We start from the raw sequence: 23,594 nt of genomic DNA, 5'->3' as shown, positions 1-23,594 counted from the left end.
GGAGAGGAGAGGAGAGGAGAGGAGAGGAGAGGAGAGGAGAGGAGAGGAGAGGAGAGGAGAGGAGAGGAGAATCTGCAAAAGTCTGCCAGGACAGTGACTTCTTAATTATCTAACTACTTTTCTAAGCTAGAGTAAAGTTTAGCTAATACCAAAGCCAGTTCAAGAAAGAAGCTGACACTAATGGCAGAAGCACAAGTGAGAGAGTAAATGAATAAGACCTCTGTCTTTCAATATATGACAGATGGCCTTAGGCTGTTGGTCAAACTTTGAAAAGCAATTCCTACAGAACACGGTAGGACAGATATCTGAATCACATTTATATATTGGGCTTTCACCTCCTAAGTTGGTCTTGAAAGGAAACACTTAAAATGGCTTAATCATGACAAGCAAAACAGAATGCTACTATTCAAATTGGTAAATAGCAATAGAATTTTTAGAAAAAAAATCTAATATTTCTTTCCTAAATACAATGAAAAGCATATCTTTCCTTAACTTTGCTCTTATGGCAGTTGAACCACAGAGAAAAAATGCTTCTCCAAATTTTGAAGCAGACATCCTACAAAAAAAAGTCAGCCAAAATGAACTGCATTTAGCAAAGACAAAATGAGCGGAAATCATGATTTTATAAAGTCTAAGTGGCATTAATTATAGGGACTGCTAATTGTGTGCCCTGTAACACTCCTGAACACCAGTGAATATTGAACAGATGTGTTTTTATCAGAGCCTCGGTTGTCTTCAATAGATCATTCTCTTTAGCTGAATGGGAGGTAATTGCTGGTAGATAATAGCTGAATTAATAGAGTTAATTCTTATCTTCAGATTGTTTAGTTGTGCGTTTTTTTCAGTTATTGCTTAAGTGAAGTTGCACAGAATTTTCTTATGACTAAATGTCCCCAGAACTTCTTACTAGATTATGTGAGCCAAAATTTGAATTATATGATCTTATTGTACAAGCATGGAAAATCTTTGTGGTTTAGGCTGCTGGATTTTGCTCTGCCTATACCCTTAAAGACATTGCATTTTTTCTTTATTTCCTAATAATAAAATCATATTTTTCTCCTGTAGTTTGACTATCTTTAATAGAAGACAGCAATCACATTCTAAAGACAGGTACACATATATTGCTGCAATGACAAGTTCCATTTCTGTAACTGCATCTACTAGGATCCTTCCTACAGGAGCTCAGCAAATACTGTCTCACCAGCCTGTGTCATATTTCTGTTCTTGGAGCTGTGCAGGTCTAACATACATCCACCCAACAGTGGTTGAAGCTACTACAATTGTTAAATAGATATTATAACTATTGCTCATGTATAGGTGCAGTATTGCTCATGTACTGATTCACTACACCTATGAGCTCAAGCAAGTGCAGGAAAATACCATAGGAAACAAGAAAAACGGATGAGCCATAATTTTTTAAATAGGTAACTCAGTCCGACATAGGGCCCAAGTTCTTTTGTGCACATGTAGCTTTGTTGACTGAAATAGGATACTTAATGAGCAAAAAATGCACAGAATCATCTTTATACAAGATTACACAGACTCATGTTTATATTACTGGAACACCAACACAAACAGTGCTGGTCTGAGGGTAATGACATGTTTTTGACGGGTAAATTTCAGGCATGTCCAGGATAAATTAGAAAAGAGATTTCAAAAGGTGTCTCAAAAACTGCAAAATCCAAACTGAACCATCTAAATTTTTTGAACAATGTGCATATTTCCTCTACACAGAGAGAGTAAAACAAATGACCATGCATTTCCCATGGACACCAAGTCTCCTTTTTAGTCAGCCTAGTTCACACACCCTACAAGCTGCAGGACAGGACCACAGTGACTTACTTTCATTACTTCATTGGGAGGAATTACTTCTGTTCATTTCCATTTTGTTTTGTTATACCACATTTCTCATCATGGTCTCTGAGCATTTTCCAATGAGATATAAACAAAACACTAACAAGCATGTCATGCGGCTGCCTCTCCCTTCTCATTTCCCAGAGGCCATATTTTCTCTGTTTATCCTGAAGTTTGCTGTGGCTTACTATACACAGTACATAGAAGTCTCCATGAAACTTATCTATTTGTATGTAACAATTTATCCCACAAAGAGCCTATAGAAGTCTCATCAGCCATCTGGTATTTTTATTTCTCCAGGCTGAGAAAGTAATCATTGTTAATCCTCCTGCGAACTATGGAAGTCAGGTTTTATTTCTCACTTCTCTATACCAATAACTCTTTATGGTCTGAAGTAGGCCAAAACCCTAAAAATCTGTATAGTCCTCAGCTCTTATAGGACCCTAATGCTATGCTGCTGCCAGAGCAAACGTGGTTGCAGTCCAGAAGAACAAAATTCTCAGGGTATCTGGTGAAAGATCAGATATGCTGCAATAGAATCATTTTTTGCTGAACCTTACAGCTGATATATATGTGTACTGAATTTCCACAGACCGACTGGGAAATCTGTGCTTTAACACCTGAAAAATCAAGTGGACATGTTAAGGATGCAGTTTTCTGGAATGGATGATGATGTTTCACAGGAAATTTTTCAGCTAAGATGCCAACTTAGACAGTCACAGATCTTCCTGACACCATTCCTGGCTCAAGGCACAAATTTGTGCTGACTCAAGGCACACTAGGACTATGCAGTTACAGAAATCTGGATGAAGGAACTCAATCACCCAGAAAAAGAAATCTTTTGATATGTAATTTTTCAATCACATCAATTATCCTTGCAAAGTATGGAAGAATAAACATCTAGAGAGGATAGTTGACATAAGCAGTTCTACTGCTAAAAGTCTAATGAGCTAGTTGGTGCTGAATGGATAATGATGAAAGTCTATACAATTTAATTAAATTTGCTTGTCTGAAAGAGTATGAATGCAAACCCTAAGAATTATTTCAAGTCTAAAAAAAAAAGGTCTTTTTCTTTCCAAAATACGTTATGGTAAACTGTGATTCATGTAACCAACAGATACATTTTATTAGAATTAAATTTCTTTACTAATAAATAAATACATATATATTTACTGGCAGACTATACATTAAAGACTACAGTGTAAACTGAATGAATTGATAGCCCTAGTATAGGACACTAACACAACAGCACTGATAAAAACTGGTTAGGGCCAGGCTATATTTAGTATTACTTTCCCTCAACCCCACTTGTTTAAAAATCAACAGTCACAAAATCACTTACCAAGTTTAGTAGGACCTTGTTCTCTTTGTTGAATTGAGTGCACCATCTCTATGAGCTTTTCAGTCTCTTGAGGCATATTCCATGAAATTTCTAGAGTATTTTCCCTGGCATACTGGAGAACTGACACATGAATTGAAGTATTGCCTGACGCATAAAGCAGAAAACAAAAAATTTTAAGCAATGCCTAAGAATGCCTTAAAATAAATTCAAAGCACAATCTATGGTTGCATTTTACATTAAGTGGAGCTAGATAGAGATTTTCTATCAGAATGTGAAAGCTGCATTTTCAATTAGAAGATCAAAACTGAAAAATTCATAGAAAAAAGAAGTATTGGTGAAAATAGTTGCTTTTCTATCAGGCATTAGTCTGCAATATTTTACCTCAACCCAACCATAATTGCAGAATTTCACTTTATTGTTTCCCAAATATCATTTATTTTCCATTTAAAACTGCCTAAACAGCACTTTGTTATGTGCACATCATGTTGTTAGGGTTGTATTTTGATCAGGATGACCGAGCACTGGAACAGGTTGCCAAGAGAGGTTGTGGAATCTCCTTCTCTGAAAATATTCAGAATCTGCTTCGACACAATCCTGTGTAACCTGCTCTAGGTGACCTTGTGTGTGCAGGGGACTTCAACTAGATGATCTCTAGAGGTCCCTTCCAACCTTATTGATTTTACGATTCTATGATCTCCCATTTGTCTACCTAGGACAGGTTCCTGAGATGACTTTATCTCTTGCAGATTTTCTTCTGTCATGCACTACTTGAGTCACATGCATTTGGCTACTGCATGGGACAGTGTACCCAGGAAACACAACCTATGAAGGGCATGAAGAGAACCTCCAAAGTCTGCTATTCTCTAACATCCTGGTTTTGTTTAAGTATTATTTAAGAAGTAAGCATAAGACTGTAGGAGGTTTGGTATAAATATTTAATAAATGTTAGCCTGGTGTAAAATTCAGCTGGGCAATACATTGTTTAGAATAAAAAACTGTACCTCTTAGTGGTGTTAGAATGGCCTCCACCATATACTGAAGATATATGTAACATGTATGCAATGTATTCTTTCTTTCTTTACAATTAATGCTTTGTAAAATATTTATGAACGAAGTAAAATTAAGCATGACCATGCACTTAATCATAGCATGCATACAAATGTACCCATTATACTTTATATTTTGTTTACAGTTCTCTCAGAGATTCTAGTGAGAACTCATTTCATAACTTCATTATTATTGTTCTGTTGTTAATTATATAACATTTGGTACCACAGTTTTCAAAGATAAGGAAAACAGCTTGCATAAAATAAATTGTCTATATTTTTATTTTTTGTTTTGTGATTTATTGCTACATTCATCTTCCATGTGAGCTCTCTAATTGATACAGGTGTTGATAACTCTCTTTTGAAGGCACTGGTATGATACAAGCACATTAATATCTAGTAGCAAAGCACCCACAGCAATAGCCACTGCTACATGATAACCATATTTCTATTCTTTCAAAACTAGATTAAAAAGGTAAAATAATTATGATCTGTTCAAGTTTGTTAAACCAAGTCCAGCTGGACAAACAGAGGATGCTCCACCTACCATAGTCCCTACCATGTAGCTCTCCTTGGTGCTAAGGCACACCATGTTCTAATTTATCGTGCATGCCATGTGGTCCCTCCATCTGTGCAGCAGATCCTGCAACCTATGCAACCTATGCTGAGCAACCAAATCAGAGGTGTGCATTCCATTATGCTCATGCTCATGCATACTCAGCATGCTCAACGAATCCAACACTTCCAGAAAGTCCATCTCATCCAATATGGGTCAGGCAATAAATCTTAGGAAGCTAACATATTGCTTTCAGTTAGCCCAAAAGGGCGCACCAGAACCGAAATTCCCAAAGAGGAAAGCCTTGCACTTAGATCGAACCTGAACTAAAAGCCTTTTGAACTTTTTTTTTTTTTTTGAACCAGAAACTACTATTTTAAAGTCTGTTGAATCTAACCCAAAACTGAACCAAAACCAAACATGTAATTTTGTTTTTCTGGCATGAAGTTCAGCTAAAAAATTCCATTCCTTGGTATTCTTGCCAAAAGAGCTGTTGTTCAAACTATTCCTCACCAGACAATTCACTAAATCAGGTATTAAACCTTACTTGGCCTGCACTGGAACACCTTCGGATAGGGAAGAAACTGTCAGACTTGACTACTTTGCCTCCCTAATATAAACCTAAACATATTTTGTGGAGTTGGACTGTAGATAGGTAAATATAAAAATTGAAAATTGCAGTGAAATGTTGTTTTACTTTGTATAATTTTTTTTTTTTTATGTTTTCAGTTTAAACACAAATACATACTGATCTCAACAGTTTCAATAAATGCCTGTACAAAGTTTTTAATTTCCTCAAACTCTGATGATCCAACATTGGAACTTCCATCCAGAAGAAACATAACATCCATTGGTTTGTTGCAAAACCCTGTGTAAAAGAAAAAGAAAAAAGAAAGAGAGATACTCTTGTAAGTTTTCTTATAAAGTTTACAAAGAAAACTTTATACATGAAAATCAAAATTAGTTAATGAAACGGCAGAAGTATAAAGCAATATCTGCATCTGGGAAAAGAAAACAGCATAATGACCAGTTGAAACACAAAGCAATGCTTCTTTTTGAGGGCCTTGAGATTTATATTCAATGGAAGACAAAGACATTTTAATTCTTGCTTTTTTACTATTCTAATCTCAGAGAAATAGAAAAATAGTTAGAACTTTTTAAAAAGAGGAAGTTCAATACAAGCTATCGAATGAGATATAGGAACCATTTCAGTGGTTTGGAGGAAGAATGGATGAGACAGGAGAGAAGAAAGGAAATTACATAGAAAATATATCCAACTTACCTGGAATTTCTGTCCAAAGTTTATGAGAGCAACATGATTGCAGTACTAATTCAGGTGCTTCTTCAATAAGTGTGCTATAACTATGCAAGACTATTGGACTGTTAGGCTGACTGATTCTTATGAGCTCTTGGATATCTGCATTGGGGGTTATGCCTATCGGGATGACATTTATGGCTTTGGGAGGTCGTTTAATAACGTCAGTGGAAGGGCTGGATGACACCATATATACCAAGTGCGGCACATCCTGTCTGCCTCCATTTGCTGGTGTAAATGTGTGTTTGGAAATATAATCAAGGGCATTCCCAGTGTTAGTAGCCTTCCCTCCTTGATAGGGTATATTCTTCACCTTCTCAATAATATTTTCCTTTGACTGTATTTCCTTAAAGGAATACTCCAGAGTGACAGTGTCTGAATATTGCATGACTGTAACATGAATATCTTCTGATCCTACATTTATTCCTGAGATTACTCGCTCAAGGAACTTCTTGGTCATATTAAAATTTTTCTCCCCTACATTTTCAGATCCTTCAAAAATAAAAGCAATGTCCAGCCTTTTGGGAGTTGCTTTTTCTGGAAAGGGTGGTGGCAATGTAAGCTCCCTCTGGGGAAATGTGATATTGGATACTGGTGGTGGGGATGTTGCTGGTAACTGAAGGCTTTCTTCAGGTCCAAGATCACACAGATAATCAATCAGAAGATCCCTATTATCCATTAGCTCCAATACATTGTTCAACAGGAAGGCCCTGTTATCTGGTGACTGCTTTTCAATGAATTTGATTTGCTCCACATTAACATAAGGTCCAATGCCCACAGGTATTACTGTTATTTTTTTATTCTTCAAAGCTGTAAGGATGCTACGGAGTTTTCCTGGAGACTTGCTTGCTATAAATAACACAGCAATTCTAGCAGCATTGGTCCTTTCAGCTTTTCCAAATACATGGAACACAATATATTTAAGGACTTCAGCAGCAGATGCTACTTCATCACCTGTGTACTTTATGTTTTGGACAATTTTTCTCATCTGGGACTGTGTTCTGATATCCTTTAGGCTAAGGTAAATGGTGGGGCCAGTCCTATACACCAGAACTGACACTCGGATTTTCTTCTGAGAGATGTGGAGTTCCTTCATCATGCCTGTTATGAAAGTCTTCAGCTGTTCGAAGTCCTCCTCTGACAGTTTATTGGAGCCATCAATTAGAAAGGCCAAGTCCATCATCTTGCTGCATGAGTATTCACTGGGTGCCCGTTCTATGTCCTCCTCTGGTGCAGATGTTGTTGGTATTAAGATTTCTTCTGCTGTTTCACAGGCTACACAGCTTAAGTTCTTCCCTTCACATAGGCTACAAGAAGCACCAAACTTAAATGTAAAAATCCATGCTCATAATAACATATCACTTGCATCTAATAAAAGGATGTTGATACAGAACAGGTTAAACATCTCAGAAAAAAACAAACTCAAAATACAACTCCTCTTCCTTTACCCTCTACAAACTTTTACAAGGTACCACTACGAGACTTTGTAGAGCCAAATCCAATAACATTCATTCAGAGTATGTAAAGCATTGTGTGTTTGTCAGAGGAAGCTTTTTTTTTTACAGTTGTGTTTGGCATAATGTGCAAAATGTGCCTGGAAATCAGGATCTTGAGCAGCATGGTCACACAAGCCATTGCTGAATTTTACTGGCAGATTAGGGTTGCTTCACAAGGATGAAAAATATGACATGATCTGGGTCTAGCTAATATAAAACAAAATTCCAGTGTCACTTTTTAGATGCTTTTAGATAGATATGAATCAGTATGCTGAGTGAGAATGCTAGGTTTACCCTGACTTGCTGACTTGATGAAAAAACAGCTTTTTTCTACCTCCAAATATGTATTCTTGTTTTTGTTTTTCCGACATCTCTTAACTATTGCTTGTGTATGTTCTTCCACTATTTTTTATGTGTTATCTTCCTCTTATTTGCCTTGTTGCTTCTCATTTTTAATCTTTTTTCTCATATTAAATTATGAGAGACCTTAATTAATATAATATCTTATCTGGAATTCTTTTTTCCTTCTCTTTCTTCCTGTTTCTCTTCTTTCCCCCTATTCTGCTTATCTTCATTAACACATTTTTCTTTTCACCTCACCATTTAACTTGTGTCTTTTCCAATATTCATTCTTCCTTGTCTCCATAAGAATTTTCACCTCTTTTATCCTTCATCTCTTGGAACTTTGCCTATAATCTATTCTTCGGCTTTAACAAGGCTACAATAATTCTGCCTTGCTAATTTCTGGTTGTGTAAGGCTTCTTACTTCAGTCATCTAAGCAAAAGACATCATTGCACTCACACACCAGATGCTGGAGGCCCTGTCAATATATTTTCCTTGTCCTACTGGACAGTCTAACAAACTTTATCAAGAAGTCTATGAAACAATAAGGACCAACAAATGGCAGTTTTCACCACCAGCAGGTACAGAAAAAAAACCCTGAACATATATACTAAAAGAGTCAATACTTGAATAAGGTACCATTTACTGGGAAAAAATGTTTACTTTACATAAGGCACCCTACATGAGGATCCTGAGATTCTAACTGCTTTTAGAATTTTCTTAATTGAAGAATGAACAGATAACTTTGGCACAAATATATAGCAACATAAGATTTATTACTTTAATCCTAATGTGAATGAGATTCCAATTTCCTTTGGATATTTCCTATAAAATTCATTTTGTGCAGTATTTCCTATTGTTTGTACAGATGGTGTAGACATCTAAATTAGGTGACAGCTATACAAAAGGATGTTTCCCTAGTGAGGTAAGTTTTCATAATGTTCTGAAATCGTTCATGAGCAGAGAGCATCATATCAACATTTAAGATAAATTATTATTAAAGATTACAACAATTAAGAAACAGAGACTCATTTATGGAGACTGTTTTTTGACCTTTTGATGAAATTCAAGGCTTATCACATATATCACAAAAATATATGTATTTATTTATTTATTTATTTATATATATATATATTTAATTGATTGTCTAAACAGCCTCATGCCATGAGCTTATAACACAAAATTAAACTAGCCACAGTAAAAGGACCGGATTGCAAAATTTATACCCATTCAGAGCTTCTTTGAAAGAAGTTTGGATCGAAGGTCTTAGTCTGGCCCAATAGCTGCTGCAGTACTACATCACAGTTGCTCTTAAATATGGTCAAATTACATGATGGAAAACACTTTTGTATTCACTGTGACTACTGAAAGTATCCATCACAGGGCAGAACATCTGGAGAACAGAAGGCTTTCAGATACTATTGGTCTTTGTGAAAAATGCCACTGGGCAGCATACAGAATGAACATCAGCCTCTGCCACATTACAAATGAAACTCATAATCTAGCATGGTCCATGACATTAATTTCATTGTATTTGGCAAAGCATGCACATAGGATCAGACCACAGGATAACAGGTGAAAAACTTGGAGAAATTATTTTTCCAATGTCACTAAGCAGTTTTCCAGCTGCTAAAAATCTCATCAAGTTTTAAACTCACTGCACATTCAAGTCTTGTGCTATATGTAGGATTTTTAAGCACTAACACAGGGAAGATTCTCATGACTTTACTGATGTTGAATCACACCTTAGAGAAACAAGTGGAACAAATGAAGCTAGTGGGACCACCTACACATGGGAGTAGTCATTTTTCAAAGGAATTTATGGGTTTCAGTTACTTAAATTCAACAGGCAACCAATAATCCAAGTCAACGCTAAAGAACTTCAGTTTCTGATTGCATGAAAAGGGCTGTTGACACAAAGAAGAGTTTCCAAACCTCATCATCAGTGGTATATTTAAAATAAAATCCCAAAACTTATTTATGGTTATGCACATCATCTCCCTTCATGCTACTCAAAAGGCATGCTATTTGACTGCATATACATATCCACCATACCAAGACTGACAGTGCTGTGGATCATCTCTGTTCAAAACTATTTTCCTTCCGTGTGGGATCTTGACATCTCCAACCACACACACAGGGCAGTCTTCTGGACTGATACAAGTCAGGGACAGTTCATCAAGTATTTCCCCTGTTTAAAAATAGCAGCATAAAAATGCAAGTTTTCATGAACTGCAAAGCTGATCGAGCTACAAAAAAAAACATGATAAGGCTTCTAATTTATATTAAAATCCTCTGAATATTCTGCTTGTGTAATGCTCATTACAAGTTTGACACGAAGTATTTCTTTCATCCATGAGGAAAGTTTTAGTAAGACATTGGAAACTCATAAATCAGAACATAATCTCCAACAGACTGTGCAGCAAGTGAACATATCTTTAAATTAAACCTCAAGAGTGCCAGGAGAAAATGGCACTTTCCTTTTTACATGTATGTTAATTGATTTCACCAGTACCAGACAATTTGCATACCTGTTACCTGAATATTGAAAGCTCAAGCACCATATTTAATAATTATATGAAGTTCTATCCAAGAAGGATCTCTTCTCACCTTTTAGTAAATGTGTAGGACAGAGCTACTACAGCCCAGAACTGCTATTTTGGTATTTAAAATACTTTCTTCCTCATCATGTCTTCACCCTTTGCATTTAGGAACTATTTATTCTTCTGAATTCTAACTCTACTTTTGAATTTTGCTCACCTCTCACACTTTCCCCTTCTGTCTTTCTTTTTTTCCCCCTGTTTCAATTTTCCTTTTCAGCTTTCTAAGACACAGTCGGTGGGGGAGGTTAAGCTGTAAGTAGTGGATGCCTACCAGGTACTCAAGGGAGCACCAGAAGGCTTGTAGCTGTACGCAGGTCAGGACAACGGGTTTCCTTTGTTGCAATAGCAGCTCTAAGAGAAAGCATTTTACAAGTGTCCAGCAGAAATTCATGATGTGACCTACTTGACCACTTTGTCAACAACTACAACAACACTAATCCTCCTCTTATCTTCTTTTCTTGTCACCCTATTCCCATCCTTTCTTGTTCATGCTAGCAGCATTTCATTCTCCTCCTTTAAACATCAGTGCCTACCCTCCACACACCATGCTTATTTCACGAACTCTAATCCTGGTGTGGATTTCATATCAACTTTCTGTTTCCCAGAAACTTACAAAGATAGGAAATTTCTGCCTGAGTGACAACAGGAGCACCAGAGGGCACGGGAGAGATGTCTTGAATTACAAAGAAGATATTATAAAGCTAAGATCATTCTGGCTGCCATATCAGATGAGGTAAGAAATTATGGTGAAAACACAGTAAACTTATTAAGGAATTAATTGCTATGTCTAAATCTTCTTTGATCTCCAGCTGTACAAATCTGTGACTATTTCTGGATCAGAAAACATCTTTTCCTGCAAGTAACAGCAGTAGTGTAGGAAAAGATAACCACTCAAAGCAAAAGGCTGACTTACCTGCAGGGCAGTGTACATGGCATCCTTCCACACACTGTAGAGGACATTCCAAAGCCTGTGGGTGCTGACATGTTATAGGACAAGCAGGTCCACAACTATTGTATCGCCATTCACATCGATAATCTAATTCTTGATAATTTAGGTCCTCACAGCTTTGTGCTACATTGTGAAAGAATCAGTAAAATTATCAAACCAGACTGAATTTACCATGTCTCTTAGAATTATGACATCTAATTTTGTACTAGGCAGATGACATACACATAGAGAAAGATCTATTTCTTTAAACAGAAATATTGATATTTTTTACCACATGAGAGGCAGGCTACGTACATTGATTTCATCTAATGAAATACTTCCTGTATAATAGAGATACTAATTTTTTGTTAAAACAATTGCAAAAAAACTCACAAAATTTCAACTTAATTTTTTAAAAAATAAGTATAGAAGCTTTTTCTTTCTCTATTTTTTTCCACAGTCTATTATATTGATTTCCTGAGGCATTGCTTTTCCAGGTATGGCTTTGAACATAAATAGAAAAATAAGATGAAATGTTTGCTATCCCAGTCCCATAAGAGTGAATTCCCCTGAACTTCAGTGAGAACTTCAGAGAGTCTAGCATAGCTAGGTTTGTTGTTTAAGAGTTTGAATCTTTTTCAGTTTACTTCCCACCAAGGCCATTCTCAAATCTTCTTCAACCATTTGACACTTACGACACAGTGTTTGTGATCTCCATTGAACAATGACACCCTTTTGTGCACAGACATGGGCATAGGCTGCTATAGCATCACAGAAACAAGCACAGTCTCCAATTGATTCGCAAGCACAGGTGTCATACATGCAAATATCTACGTAAGGCTCAGGATTCACCTAGAAAAGAAATATATGCCATAGTACACTAATTGATTCTCCTTATTTCATTTCTCTAGATTTATTTAACCTGGAGGTGGTTTGCCTGCTCTGTTGGAAAAGAGACATGAATCAATGCAACCCTCTCTGCTTATGTTAGCAGGAACTAAAATATGCCAAGTTCACAAAGTTATTGTCTTACTATTCCCCATATGAGTAACTATTCTGTGCCCTGTTCACATATCCTCTTACGTAGCTTTGAAGTTGCAATGCAGAACACAGTTAGAATGGCATTATATTAGCTCAGCTGTGAGATTTAAAAATAAAAACCTCAATTGCTTCATGTAGCACTCATGTAGAGGTTTAAAAATAAAACTTACTTCAAGCACAAGTTATTCTGTAGCTTTCCACTAGGAAGTATTCTGCATCTTTTCATGAAGCATTAGCTACAGGCCACAGTCAGAGATGAGACCATCATTTAGTCTCCTCTAACACTTACTTGCCATTAATACAACCAACACTTTTCCCAGCAGCTGTCAACAGTATCAACACAGATTATGCAGAACAGAAGGATGCAAAACACATCGATACTTACGAGTTTTTTACATTCTTCAAAAAGTTCTCCAGACAAAATGCTGCATGAAGTTTCTACCATCACCTGCTTCACAACATTGCCATTGCACAGTGAAGATACCAAGGTCTGTTCCTGGTGGGGCTTAATATAATGAGACAAGCATACATCGTATTAGTCCTCAGGTCCTATCTTCAGGAACTCAAGACTTTTAGGACCATATCAGTTTGTTATAGGAGAACCACAAAAACTAGACATTTTTCATGACAAATATGAATAAAGTTTTGACTTTCTGTACTGCAGGGACAAATACTGCAATTGTCTGCAAATACAGAATAGAGAACGGCACCTCCTATATTTTCCCCAGCTCTTTCTTGTATGTTGCAGTTTTAACATACAGGTATTTTGATGACAGTTGGATCTTGTGCCAAACATCCATTCTGAAAAATTACCACTTTCCAGCTTTCCAGTTGGCCTGTGAGCATCTTCAACAGCCAGTATCCAAGGCCACTGCTGAAGAGAAATGGCTCAGAAGTCTTCCCCTCTCCAATTTAATTTAGCTAACAATTAAGGACAAGGAGCACAAGTATTTATTAATGGCAAAGTATTTATTAATGAGAGATACAGCAGAGTCTATGCTGTGTCCTATTGCCTACAACTTACTTATGACTTACTAAATTTAACCAAGTAGTCTCCAGTTTTGCCCAGCAATACCACTGCTCATTATTGCTACTTCTCCTGTGCTCCAGTCAAGTCATCCCTTCCCTCCAAAAAAAAAAGACAAGACATTTAACAGGATAATACTGTAGCTACGACACACTTGCACTTAGTTATCAAAATAACCCAAAACAATTCATTTCATCAGACATAAACATTTCATTTTATTTTCTGTTCAGATATTCTAAGGGAATGCTTATTTTATTTTCATAAAAATATTTGCCTAAAAATTTAGGTTAACTTTCAAGCCAAAAGTTTCAGTTTCATCTGAATTAAAGCAATCTGTTTTGCAACAGTCAAAACAATGCACTTATTTTGTTCAAGTTGTTTCCTCTTACTTTTTGGTGTCAACTAAATTTTGTCAGCAAAAATTCAACCTGATCCTTTGAAAATTCTCTATTCAAACAAAAAGAAGTGTATTTGCATGTGTACATGGCTCTTGTACCCTGTACAATCACATAATAGGGGTATCTTAGATAATACTTCTAGATAGACTTTAATCCCTCTGAAGTCAGAGGTAGTCCCTCTGAAATCAGGAGCATAGAAGTAAGGTTTTGCCTTCACTGTTGATTCGCCACTCTATCTTGCTTTTTCTGCACAAGCCTCCATGCTCTAAAAGTAATAAATGAATACACTTTAGAAAGTAAGCAATCTGTATATTCAACAGTTCAAAGTAGATAGACTAAGATTTGGGATACAGAAGTATGGACAGTGAAATACATTTTTTTTTAATATGAATTCCTCCTGTCTGAAAATTGCAACTTCTTTTTTAGATTAAACTCTAAAATGAGATTTCCAGTCACACCTGAATTTCTAGCTGGCAAACTTTTTTAGACTGACAAATTCTAATAATAGACTGTACCACACTCTAAAACACAGAGGCCTTAAATAAGTGATGTTTTACTAGATTTCAAGAAAAAAAAAATACAGTGCAGCAAAAATTTGGCACAATAAGTTTGTTTCTATATTTTTTATCCTCTTCAAAAGCCTTTGTCTGAGTGACACCATACCACTATTAATCAGTTATCACAGCTCATTCAAAATTACCTTTTTGACATCAGCACAGTATGGATTAACTTTCCAAGAATTCCCAAAGTCAATTGGATCTACTTCAAGATGTTCATTGCTGCTGGTCAAATCATTGTTTTGAATTCCATCAAAATTTCCACATAGACCACACACTTGATCCTTGCAGGGAAAAGAAATACAAAGCATGAATTTTCCATCTGTAGACCTCCTTGGAGTTTTATTAAGAAGTCTTTTTAGCCTAGTGCTTTAATTACACAAGGTTTAAAAGCTCAATTATCCCTGCCCCTGCCAAGTTCACTAAAAGAGAAAGATTCCAACTCCAGTGTCCATTAGGCCTAACCGTTACAGAGTGAAAGTAGGATCAGCCTATCTTCAAGGTCTCTGCAAAAGGAAGCATCTGACCAGTATTGTGTTTTTTTGGTGTGCATTCAAGGAGTCATAAGCTTACCTGCGACCCTATCTTCCTTCTGAAACAGTTATTCTGTCAATCAGCATCACTAGCTAATTGGGATCCTTAGATTGATCTTCAAGTACACAGAGGAAATTATCTCAATTGTCGGTCAAAGATACCCTTTCTCTGAGGTATCTTATCATTTATCTATCATAACTCTTTGTCAAAGACCCTGAGTTTAGTCCTTACCATTCAATGAAGCACCATTCAAAGAAAGGCGGCCCAGTTCTTATGCCAAACTGTTTCATTTTCAAGCAAGTTCCTAATGCTCCTCAGAAATGATTTTGCATATCTGCAGAGAAATGCTACCCCTCTGCTCCTCATTTTGAAGACTTGTAAGTGTATTTTTTAGTGAATATAGAAAAAAAAAACAAAAGATACTTACTTTGAAATTTCCTTTCAAGATAACTGAGATTCCCATAGCTAGATTCCAGGTTACACTGATGCTTTTACCCAGTAAAATGATGTAATAACGACCAGATTTCATGACTTCTAAATTGTTATCATCTTTAGGAGGTACCTTGATGTTTACCTGAACAAAGAAATGAAACTATTGTGGTAGTGTGAAAATCATGCAACACTGTCTGTAAGTCCTATTTCTCGTAGGCCACTTACCCAGTGGGATATGTGCTCATCAATGGCTATTTTAAAACATGTCATTTACTAGAAAACAGACAGTTCCTTGATAACCATACAGATTCTCCACAACACTTGCAAGACTTCTACTTAATTGCAGAAGAGGCAGATGAAGCCTTTCAATCAGTACAAACAGTGCTTCATAAAAGGAAGAAAGAGATGCATACAAACCATTCAAACACTCCTTTGGTTGAAGAAACAACGCTTCCTCAACCTTTGTTGAGAAAAAAAAAAAAAAAAAACACTACTTTTTCTCGCTCAGTTCAATAAAAACTTGCCACTCTGATTCAATTCTCTTAATCTCTAGGATATTATCAGAAGTATTTATCCCCAGAGAAGACAGGTCAGGTTCTTTAATAGTCTCCTGAACAGGGTCCTTCAATATCTTCAGGGAAGAACATATTAAAAGATGAATATTTTAGGAATTAGAAGTCTTTTAATCTTCAGTGATAAATATGTTACATATATCGTCATTTTCAACATAGTTGTCTATCTTCTAAGTAGCTAAAGTAGTCTCTGTCTTTCCAAATTTACAGAAGAAACAGAATAGGAAAAGTTTGGCCTTAAAATAGAGAATATTTATGTTTATGGGGGCTTTTCACTCAAGAGGTCAAACTTTTGACCTTGCAAAGTGGCAGAATGTACTTGCTTTAGAAGAGCAAACCTAATTTCCTCTCCCTTTTTTAAAATTTCATTCTCCTACTTCTGAGGAATGCTGGGAAAAAGAAAGTTAAAGAGCATCACTGGGAGAGCATTTGCCAGTAGTCTTCATTTCAGACTGTTTCTCTTTAATTCTTTCTTTGGTTGCTTTTATTTCTAAGAAAAACTTTCCTAGCTTATATACTGAGTATTAAGCTCACTAAAAAGACAACTAGAAAATCAGTCAAAGCCATGAGTAGTTACAGGCCTAATATTTACACCATATTTGCTCAGAAATTAATCTCCCGCTGTTATCCTCAGTGGGAGTTGCTGGCTGCATAATTCTCCTCCTCTTGTCTTTTTTCGGCACTTATTTAGGTGTCCAAATGGAATTTGAACTCTTTAGAAAATTGTCTTCTAAAGAATCCCTCAGAAAAATCTGGTTTCTACTGATTGATCCCAGCATTACTATTCACTTTCCTTCAGGAAAAGGATTCTTTAGTAGTAGAAATACAGAGTTGTTTGGACAACAGAAATAATCTATCGTCCTTTCTTCAACATGTTTGCTGTGATGCTTCATGATCATATGCTCTGCTCTCATGAGGCACCACAGAGACACTATTAGTAATGGTCATGTTTTATATATTCCTTTCAAGCATAAGTGGCATAAGTAATAATTTGCAGCAATTTGCAGGCTATAAAAAAAATAGTTCAGCTTTGTCTGTTAACCCAAAAAAAAAAGGCAAATGTAGACTGGTTTCCTGTTTCACTCTGAACACTTCTGCAGAACTCAAGTGCAGATGCCATTCCAGAGTACAATACTTGTGAAAATTGGGAAACTGAAACTCTACAATCCACAGCAGATCTATAATACTTGAACACACAGATGATCATAATTGTTAAAATGCCCAAGGCAGAAAGTTGAACTCTGCCCTTTGGAAAACTCTTTTCCTATCATGAAGGAAGATGGAAGGTGGAAGTGATTCATGGTTCATTCTTGAGTGTTTGTTGATAGGCAAGGGGAAAAAAAAGAATTTGGTTACATGTAATTTCCATTTGACACTTTTTAGCATAAGAAAGGATAGCTGATATTTGATTTTGCTGTATGAATTTGTTCAACCATAGCTTCTCTTTTTTCCAGCGTGCTTACTCTTTTGGATGACTGAATTAGATCTGAAGTTTTGCTAGTCACTTCTTAGATCTCTCTTACACTTAACCTTGCTTGAAACAGACTTATATCTTCCAGGTTAAGAAAGGATGTTCTTCATATGAGTTTGCATTTAACATCATTCTTCTCTGAGAAAAAAATATTGTTATCAAGCAAAAATACCAAATTGGCACTATGCCCCTGGGAACAAAATGCCTAATTTTACTCCTGCTAATCTGTTCATTTTATGATCCAATTTTCATGAACCGCAGAGCATAAGATTCATTCTTCTTGTTACTAACCTGTCTAAAATCCTAACAATTTCCCTTAAAAAGGGAAAAGAAATAGAAGAGTACATACATTTCCATTAAACAACTCTATCTCTCCACTTTCAAACAGAATGATAACCCTTTTGGTGCATTTTTCTCCAGTGAAGCCACATCCTTCATTTGAAATAAGAATCCGGAACGTCCCAGAATCATCCTTGCAGAAATCCTATGAGACAAAATTAAACAAAAGACATTAAACTAAGGACCTTAGGAAGAAACACATATAGATCTCTGGAGAGAACAGAAGACTCAAAGAATACTCTGTGCACTCACTGCATTTTCTCTCATATTAATTTATTTTGTGCTTAGCATTTATATTAATGTGCTCTAGTCCTTGAGAAATGAGGCACACTGGGCCCATCATAACACACACACACACACATTTTGCAGTTTTTCTTCTGGAGGACATTTAGTGCTGTTATGGTAGCTGTGGTGTTTCAAAGATGTATAATGTTCACAGTGTACACAGGAAAATACAAATATTTATTCATTCAAGGGTAAAAACAAGACTGCATTTCAGATGCTATAATAAAAATAAAAATAAAAATAAAAATAAAAATAAAAATAAAAATAAAAATAAAAATAAAAATAAAAAATGTAAATGGATTAGAAAGTAATTTGCTGCACAAACTCAAGCAAAATCTTTGATGCCTATGTTTTTCCACCTTTCTATAGGAATGTCAACCTGTTTCTTGGGGAGAAATTATATAGGTTAAAGTCTCAGTATTTTAAAGTCAAGCTTTTTTGAGCTGCATGGAGAGCTAGCACAAAATTTATATGATGATCAGACCTTTTACTCTATATATATACACTATATATATACTATACTATATATGTATATACTTTCCAAGAAAAAGAACCCTATCTTTAGTTCTGTATGTGCATCAACTGAGAAAAATATCTCATTCTCTTTTTAAGCGTTTCTCTAGTACTGGACCTACTGTTCCAGACCATGAGATCTTTATAGGAAACTCTAACTTGCGCCGGAACCAACTGGTTTACAACCCATTCCTGTCCAAGAAGAACTGCACAGAGAAATGTGCAACATGAAAAGGGTTTGTGGGGAAAATATTTCAGAAGGAGTAGCCCGTCCAATAATTATGGCACTCTATAACTGTACAAGACTGTAGTTAGCAATTATCAGTGGATCCATCTAGTTTTTGATCAAATTTTCAGAGGAACATTTCTTCTTTTCCTCACATATCTAAGTCCACAATGATTTACATTTGTAAGTGATATCTTAAACTCATGTAGCTCCCTAAATTTTTGGTTGCTTCCACCTATCACATGCTGACATTAGTATACTCTCTCTTTATTTCCCACTATTCTTTGCTGTAAGGAAAACAGATACTGTCAATTCATTCTAAGCAGGTTGATGTAGGAAGTGGGAAAGTGATTCTTCAAAAGTGAACAAATGGAGTCTGTGCTCCATAAGCCTTTGAAAAAGGTTAATTGAACAATTTTTCATCACCCAGGTTGAATGAAAGAGCTGGTAGTAGACTTCCTGGATTGTTACCATTCATTTTTTGAGCATTTTTTTCCATTTATCAGATACATAAATGATCAGAGGGCAGAGAAAGGTTGACTTAGGGTACCTAAAATTCCTTGTTATATATGTCAATGCCAATTCAGAAAGCTTCTTTCTATACAATATTATACTCATATTTTTGGCTGTCAGCTAGACACAACACAAGCTACCTCACCTCTCTAGAACACAATGCAATATTTAAATTCCTCTAGGTAACCTTTAATTCATTACTATGCTCTGCTCTCCTCTGCCATATATAACTTTTATGAATGTATTTTACATTTTACTATCATTCATCTAAGTGTTGGACATGTGTCCTGGTTTAACACACCTCATATATTATCAGACAGCTTGAACTTTCAGAATACTTTTTGAAAAGAACTTGGTATTGTGCAAAAGTTTTCTTTCTTACCTGAACTAATACATATTGACAGTCTCCTGGAAACTTATATTTCAGTCCATCAAATGTCAAATAATGAGCTGTACCAATAACAGAGCAGGTAGCATCACATATTTTTTTGGTGCATTCCCACTTTCGACCTCGGCACACACTAACAGAGAAAACAAATTAGTGAGTTATCATTATTTCTAAAGTGTCTAATAGCAGGGGGAGGCAAGTGCTTTAAACAAGGACAAATAAAAAAATTTCTGTCTCCATGTGTTAATGACTCTCCAAAAGACACAGAATGAATAGTAATAAACTACTATTTTGTATCCTAGAGCATCAATCTGTCAGAAGTTTTGCTCATATTCAGTCCAGCACAGGGCTACGAGCATGATCAGGGGCCTGGAACGTCTGCCTTATGAGCAAAGTCTGAGGGAGCTGGGCCTGTTCAGCCTGGAGAAGAGAAGGCTGAGGGAGGACCTGATCAGTGTCTATAAATACCTCAAGGGAGGCAGTGAGGAGGAGGGGGTTGGCCTCTTTGCAGTGGAGGCCACCAATAAGAATAGAGGAAATGGCCACAAACTGAAGTATCAAAAGTTCCTCAGGAACTTAAGGAAAAAAGTCTTAACAGGGAGAGTGACAGAGCACTGGAACAGGTGACCAAGAGAGATCATGGAGCCTCCTTCTCTGGAGATCTTCCAAACCCAAATGGACACAATCTGTGGAACATGCTCTAGGCAACCCTAGGTGTGCAGGAGAGTTGGACTACATGATATCTAAAGATCCCTCCCAACCTTAACGATTCTATAATTCTAACAGTACTCAAGGATTTGGAGGTTCACAGCTTAAGGTGTTTTAAAGGGTTTAGTACTTCAGCATGCTGTGTGTTCAGCACTTCATGAAAATAGAACCATTTTCAAGTTATTTATTCAAGTACTAAAAATAAAGGCAAAAACTGTTTTTTAAATCTTCATAGATATGTGCAGCTTAAGGACAGAAGAGGCCTTTTGGTCTTCTAGTCTATTTGCCTAGGAGACATCAGTCACTTCCCTTCTGCGTCCAAGAGTTTGAGACTGATTAAGCTTTATCTTTAATCAAGATATCAAAGTTAAGGAAAAGGATATTTTGGTATCCTGGATTAGAGAGAAGACAAGAGACCAAGTTTTCTGAGCAAACAGTGTCAGAAATTAAATCCTGGTAAAAATGGGCACATATTTAGTTAATGATTCATATTCCTGGAACTTGCTGAAAGAAGATGGAAGAAGGTTTTATTTTAAATGCAAAAGACTGACATTTCAGCTTGTTTTCCTTTTCTATCACTTTCTTTAAAAATGATAAGTGTCTATGATCCACACAAAATAAGAAGTACATACTTCAAGCCTTCAAGAACAGAATGACTTTACCTGCCTTGATTGATATTTTCAATAGAAGCAATAATAAGAACTAATTCATTTCTAGAACAGCAGATCTCTTGCAGGAAATGGATATTTGAATAGCAAACATATATGGCATTGTATTGATTAAAAATTATAATAAACAATAATAAAAACAATAATAAATAATAGGAGTAATAGCAACATTTCAAGAATTGTTATGATGAACAAGATTTTATTCTGTATGGTGTATTTTTAATGCAGAATAACTATGTCTCTAAAGTTTTTTCTTAATTTGCTTTCAAGCATATCTGGCATGAACTAGATATATATTCCCAACAACAATTTGCTTAGTGCATCGCCTTAGCAATTAAAAAAAAAAAAAGAGAGAGAGAGAGAGAGAGAAATAAAATTTTTAAAAAATGAAAAAAAGCATTCTAAGTACACGAAGCAGGTAACAAAAAAAAAAGGAGAAATCTTGATATAAATTCTTGGTGATTGCTTTGGTGGTGGTTTAATGCTTTGGGTTGGTTTTTATTTTATTTTATTTTATTTTATTTTATTTTATTTTATTTTATTTTATTTTATTTTATTTTATTTTATTTTATTTTATTTTTTAACTCGTGGCAATCTACCAGTTGACAGTGCATGTACTTACAAATATACATTCATCAATTAATGGAAAAAAATTTACACAGTTAGTGGCAAATTAATGGAATAAAATCCTGATTCAGTCGTCGAATTATCTAATTCTCTATCAGAAATTTGATTTGACCCCTGTTTTCCCATTTTCCTTAGGTCTAGATCAGGAAGTAAGATAAAGGAGACAAAATGGGAGTGTTGTTCTTCTGCACATCTTAAACTCAATTGTTGGGAGGTCTGTAAGGAGTCTCTGCAGTTTTTCATCCTCAGATATGCCCCCAGAGCATCTTTTTCATGTTTAGGCTGGAGAATGTGTTCTTTTAGGTCTCCACACCTGGATTGCTAGACCCTTCCCTGACAGATTTCTGCAACTGCACTATACTACCATGAACCAACTGTTAACCCCACTCAATATATACATATATACTATATATATATTAACATATATAACAATATATATATTAACATACATTGAAAACAAAACAAACTGCATTAAGAGGATAGAAGTATGCTTCCTTTTCTATTATCTGCTGCACAGAGAAATAAACAAGCTTTTTGAGCTTCTCTGCTTAAAAAAAAAAAGGCTTGGATGCAGCTTTCTGGAATATTTCATAATACTATTAGCATTTTGTTGTGGATATCCTTCTGTGCTCAAAATATGCCTTTGCAAAACACTTCTATTACACTCTAAGGACCATTACAGGTTAAATATGAAGCATAATATCACTAACTTTGTTTTTTTTGCAGTATTGTTTCCTTTTCCTCGTAGAAAGCCAAAATAGTAGTAGATTTAATATGTAACTGATGCCAGAGGACATATGTTTATTCTGTTTACTGTAGCAACCAACTCAGACCAAGTGATCCAAAACTGTAATTAAGTCTGCCCAATGGCTTTCATCCAGATTACATATTTGAGTATAAAACCACCCTTTTCCAATAAGGTTTTTGCATTCCTAAAAGCTTAAAGATAGTTTACCTGACGTAGCAATTGGAGATTTTACCTCACAATCTGACAAAAATACATACATGGATAGATAATTTTCTTGTTTTCTACATAGGTAGACATGTGTAGAGAGATGTCCTAAACTGTAAGATATTGCCCTGACAGCTCTATTGTAGTAGTCAGACTACAGCATCCACTCTACAGGAGAATTCACATTTGGCTACACAAGGATATGACTGCAGGCTAAATCTCTCACCTTTCATGACAGTAGCAGTGACACAAGCATTCCTGATATGCAAAGCAAAGTTAGATGCTACCTTGGCTTCTCAAGAGTGGAGAATTCTGAAGAGAAATCAAACTCAGAAGTGTCTTTACAGTTTTTATATCATTACATCACCACTGCTGTAGTAGCTCAAGTGCACTGCTGTTATTATACAAAAACAGTGATGTTGAAAGGGCAGCTTGCTTTTCTGTTGTTGTTAATTTGTTCTGCTTTTACTCCTTCCTTTGCACTTCAACTGTGGATACTCAAAATGCAAGAAGGCTAATTCTCTTACACTGGTGTAACTTCATTGATTTCAGTATAAGAGATAGATGAAAAAAATATTATGGCCCATAGCCTTCACCATTAGAGCTAAACGGTCAAAAAAGCCATTACCAGAAGACCTCCAATCCTTGCTGCAGGAAGTGAAGATATTAAAGGGAATTTTTCCTTTGGCATCCATAGGTTTTTGATCAGTTATTTAGCAAGTTTAATAATTAGCAGGAGACCAAGCAAACCAAATTTTAAAAAATGACAACAGAGCAGAAGTTTTCCTCACTTTTTCCTATGTTGTTTATTTTTTGTGCGTTAGAATGGCTTCTGACACAGTATCTAATAGTCTAACACA

At 35.8% G+C, this 23,594-nt stretch overlaps 1 protein-coding gene across 1 annotated transcript in view; it reads right to left on the bottom strand.

Annotated features, from left to right (window-relative positions):
* VWF (von Willebrand factor) overlaps positions 1 to 23,594 on the bottom strand; it is a 125,018-nt gene that overhangs the window by 54,087 nt on the left and 47,337 nt on the right. Inside the window, exons 20-30 of the mRNA XM_026033247.1 lie at positions 19,774 to 19,912; positions 17,865 to 17,999; positions 15,468 to 15,614; positions 14,650 to 14,790; positions 12,910 to 13,029; positions 12,179 to 12,335; positions 11,469 to 11,627; positions 10,008 to 10,143; positions 6,081 to 7,420; positions 5,547 to 5,666; positions 3,197 to 3,340 (exon numbers count right to left, since the gene is read on the bottom strand). Coding sequence (XP_025889032.1) covers positions 3,197 to 3,340; positions 5,547 to 5,666; positions 6,081 to 7,420; positions 10,008 to 10,143; positions 11,469 to 11,627; positions 12,179 to 12,335; positions 12,910 to 13,029; positions 14,650 to 14,790; positions 15,468 to 15,614; positions 17,865 to 17,999; positions 19,774 to 19,912 — 2,738 coding nt within the window. The remainder of the gene's footprint in view (positions 1 to 3,196; positions 3,341 to 5,546; positions 5,667 to 6,080; positions 7,421 to 10,007; positions 10,144 to 11,468; positions 11,628 to 12,178; positions 12,336 to 12,909; positions 13,030 to 14,649; positions 14,791 to 15,467; positions 15,615 to 17,864; positions 18,000 to 19,773; positions 19,913 to 23,594) is intronic.

Source organism: Nothoprocta perdicaria, unplaced genomic scaffold (genome assembly GCF_003342845.1).
Source record: "Nothoprocta perdicaria isolate Ctin4 unplaced genomic scaffold, notPer1 scaffold_126, whole genome shotgun sequence".
Taxonomy (NCBI): domain Eukaryota; kingdom Metazoa; phylum Chordata; class Aves; order Tinamiformes; family Tinamidae; genus Nothoprocta; species Nothoprocta perdicaria.
This window is presented reverse-complemented; position numbering and strand designations above follow the sequence as displayed.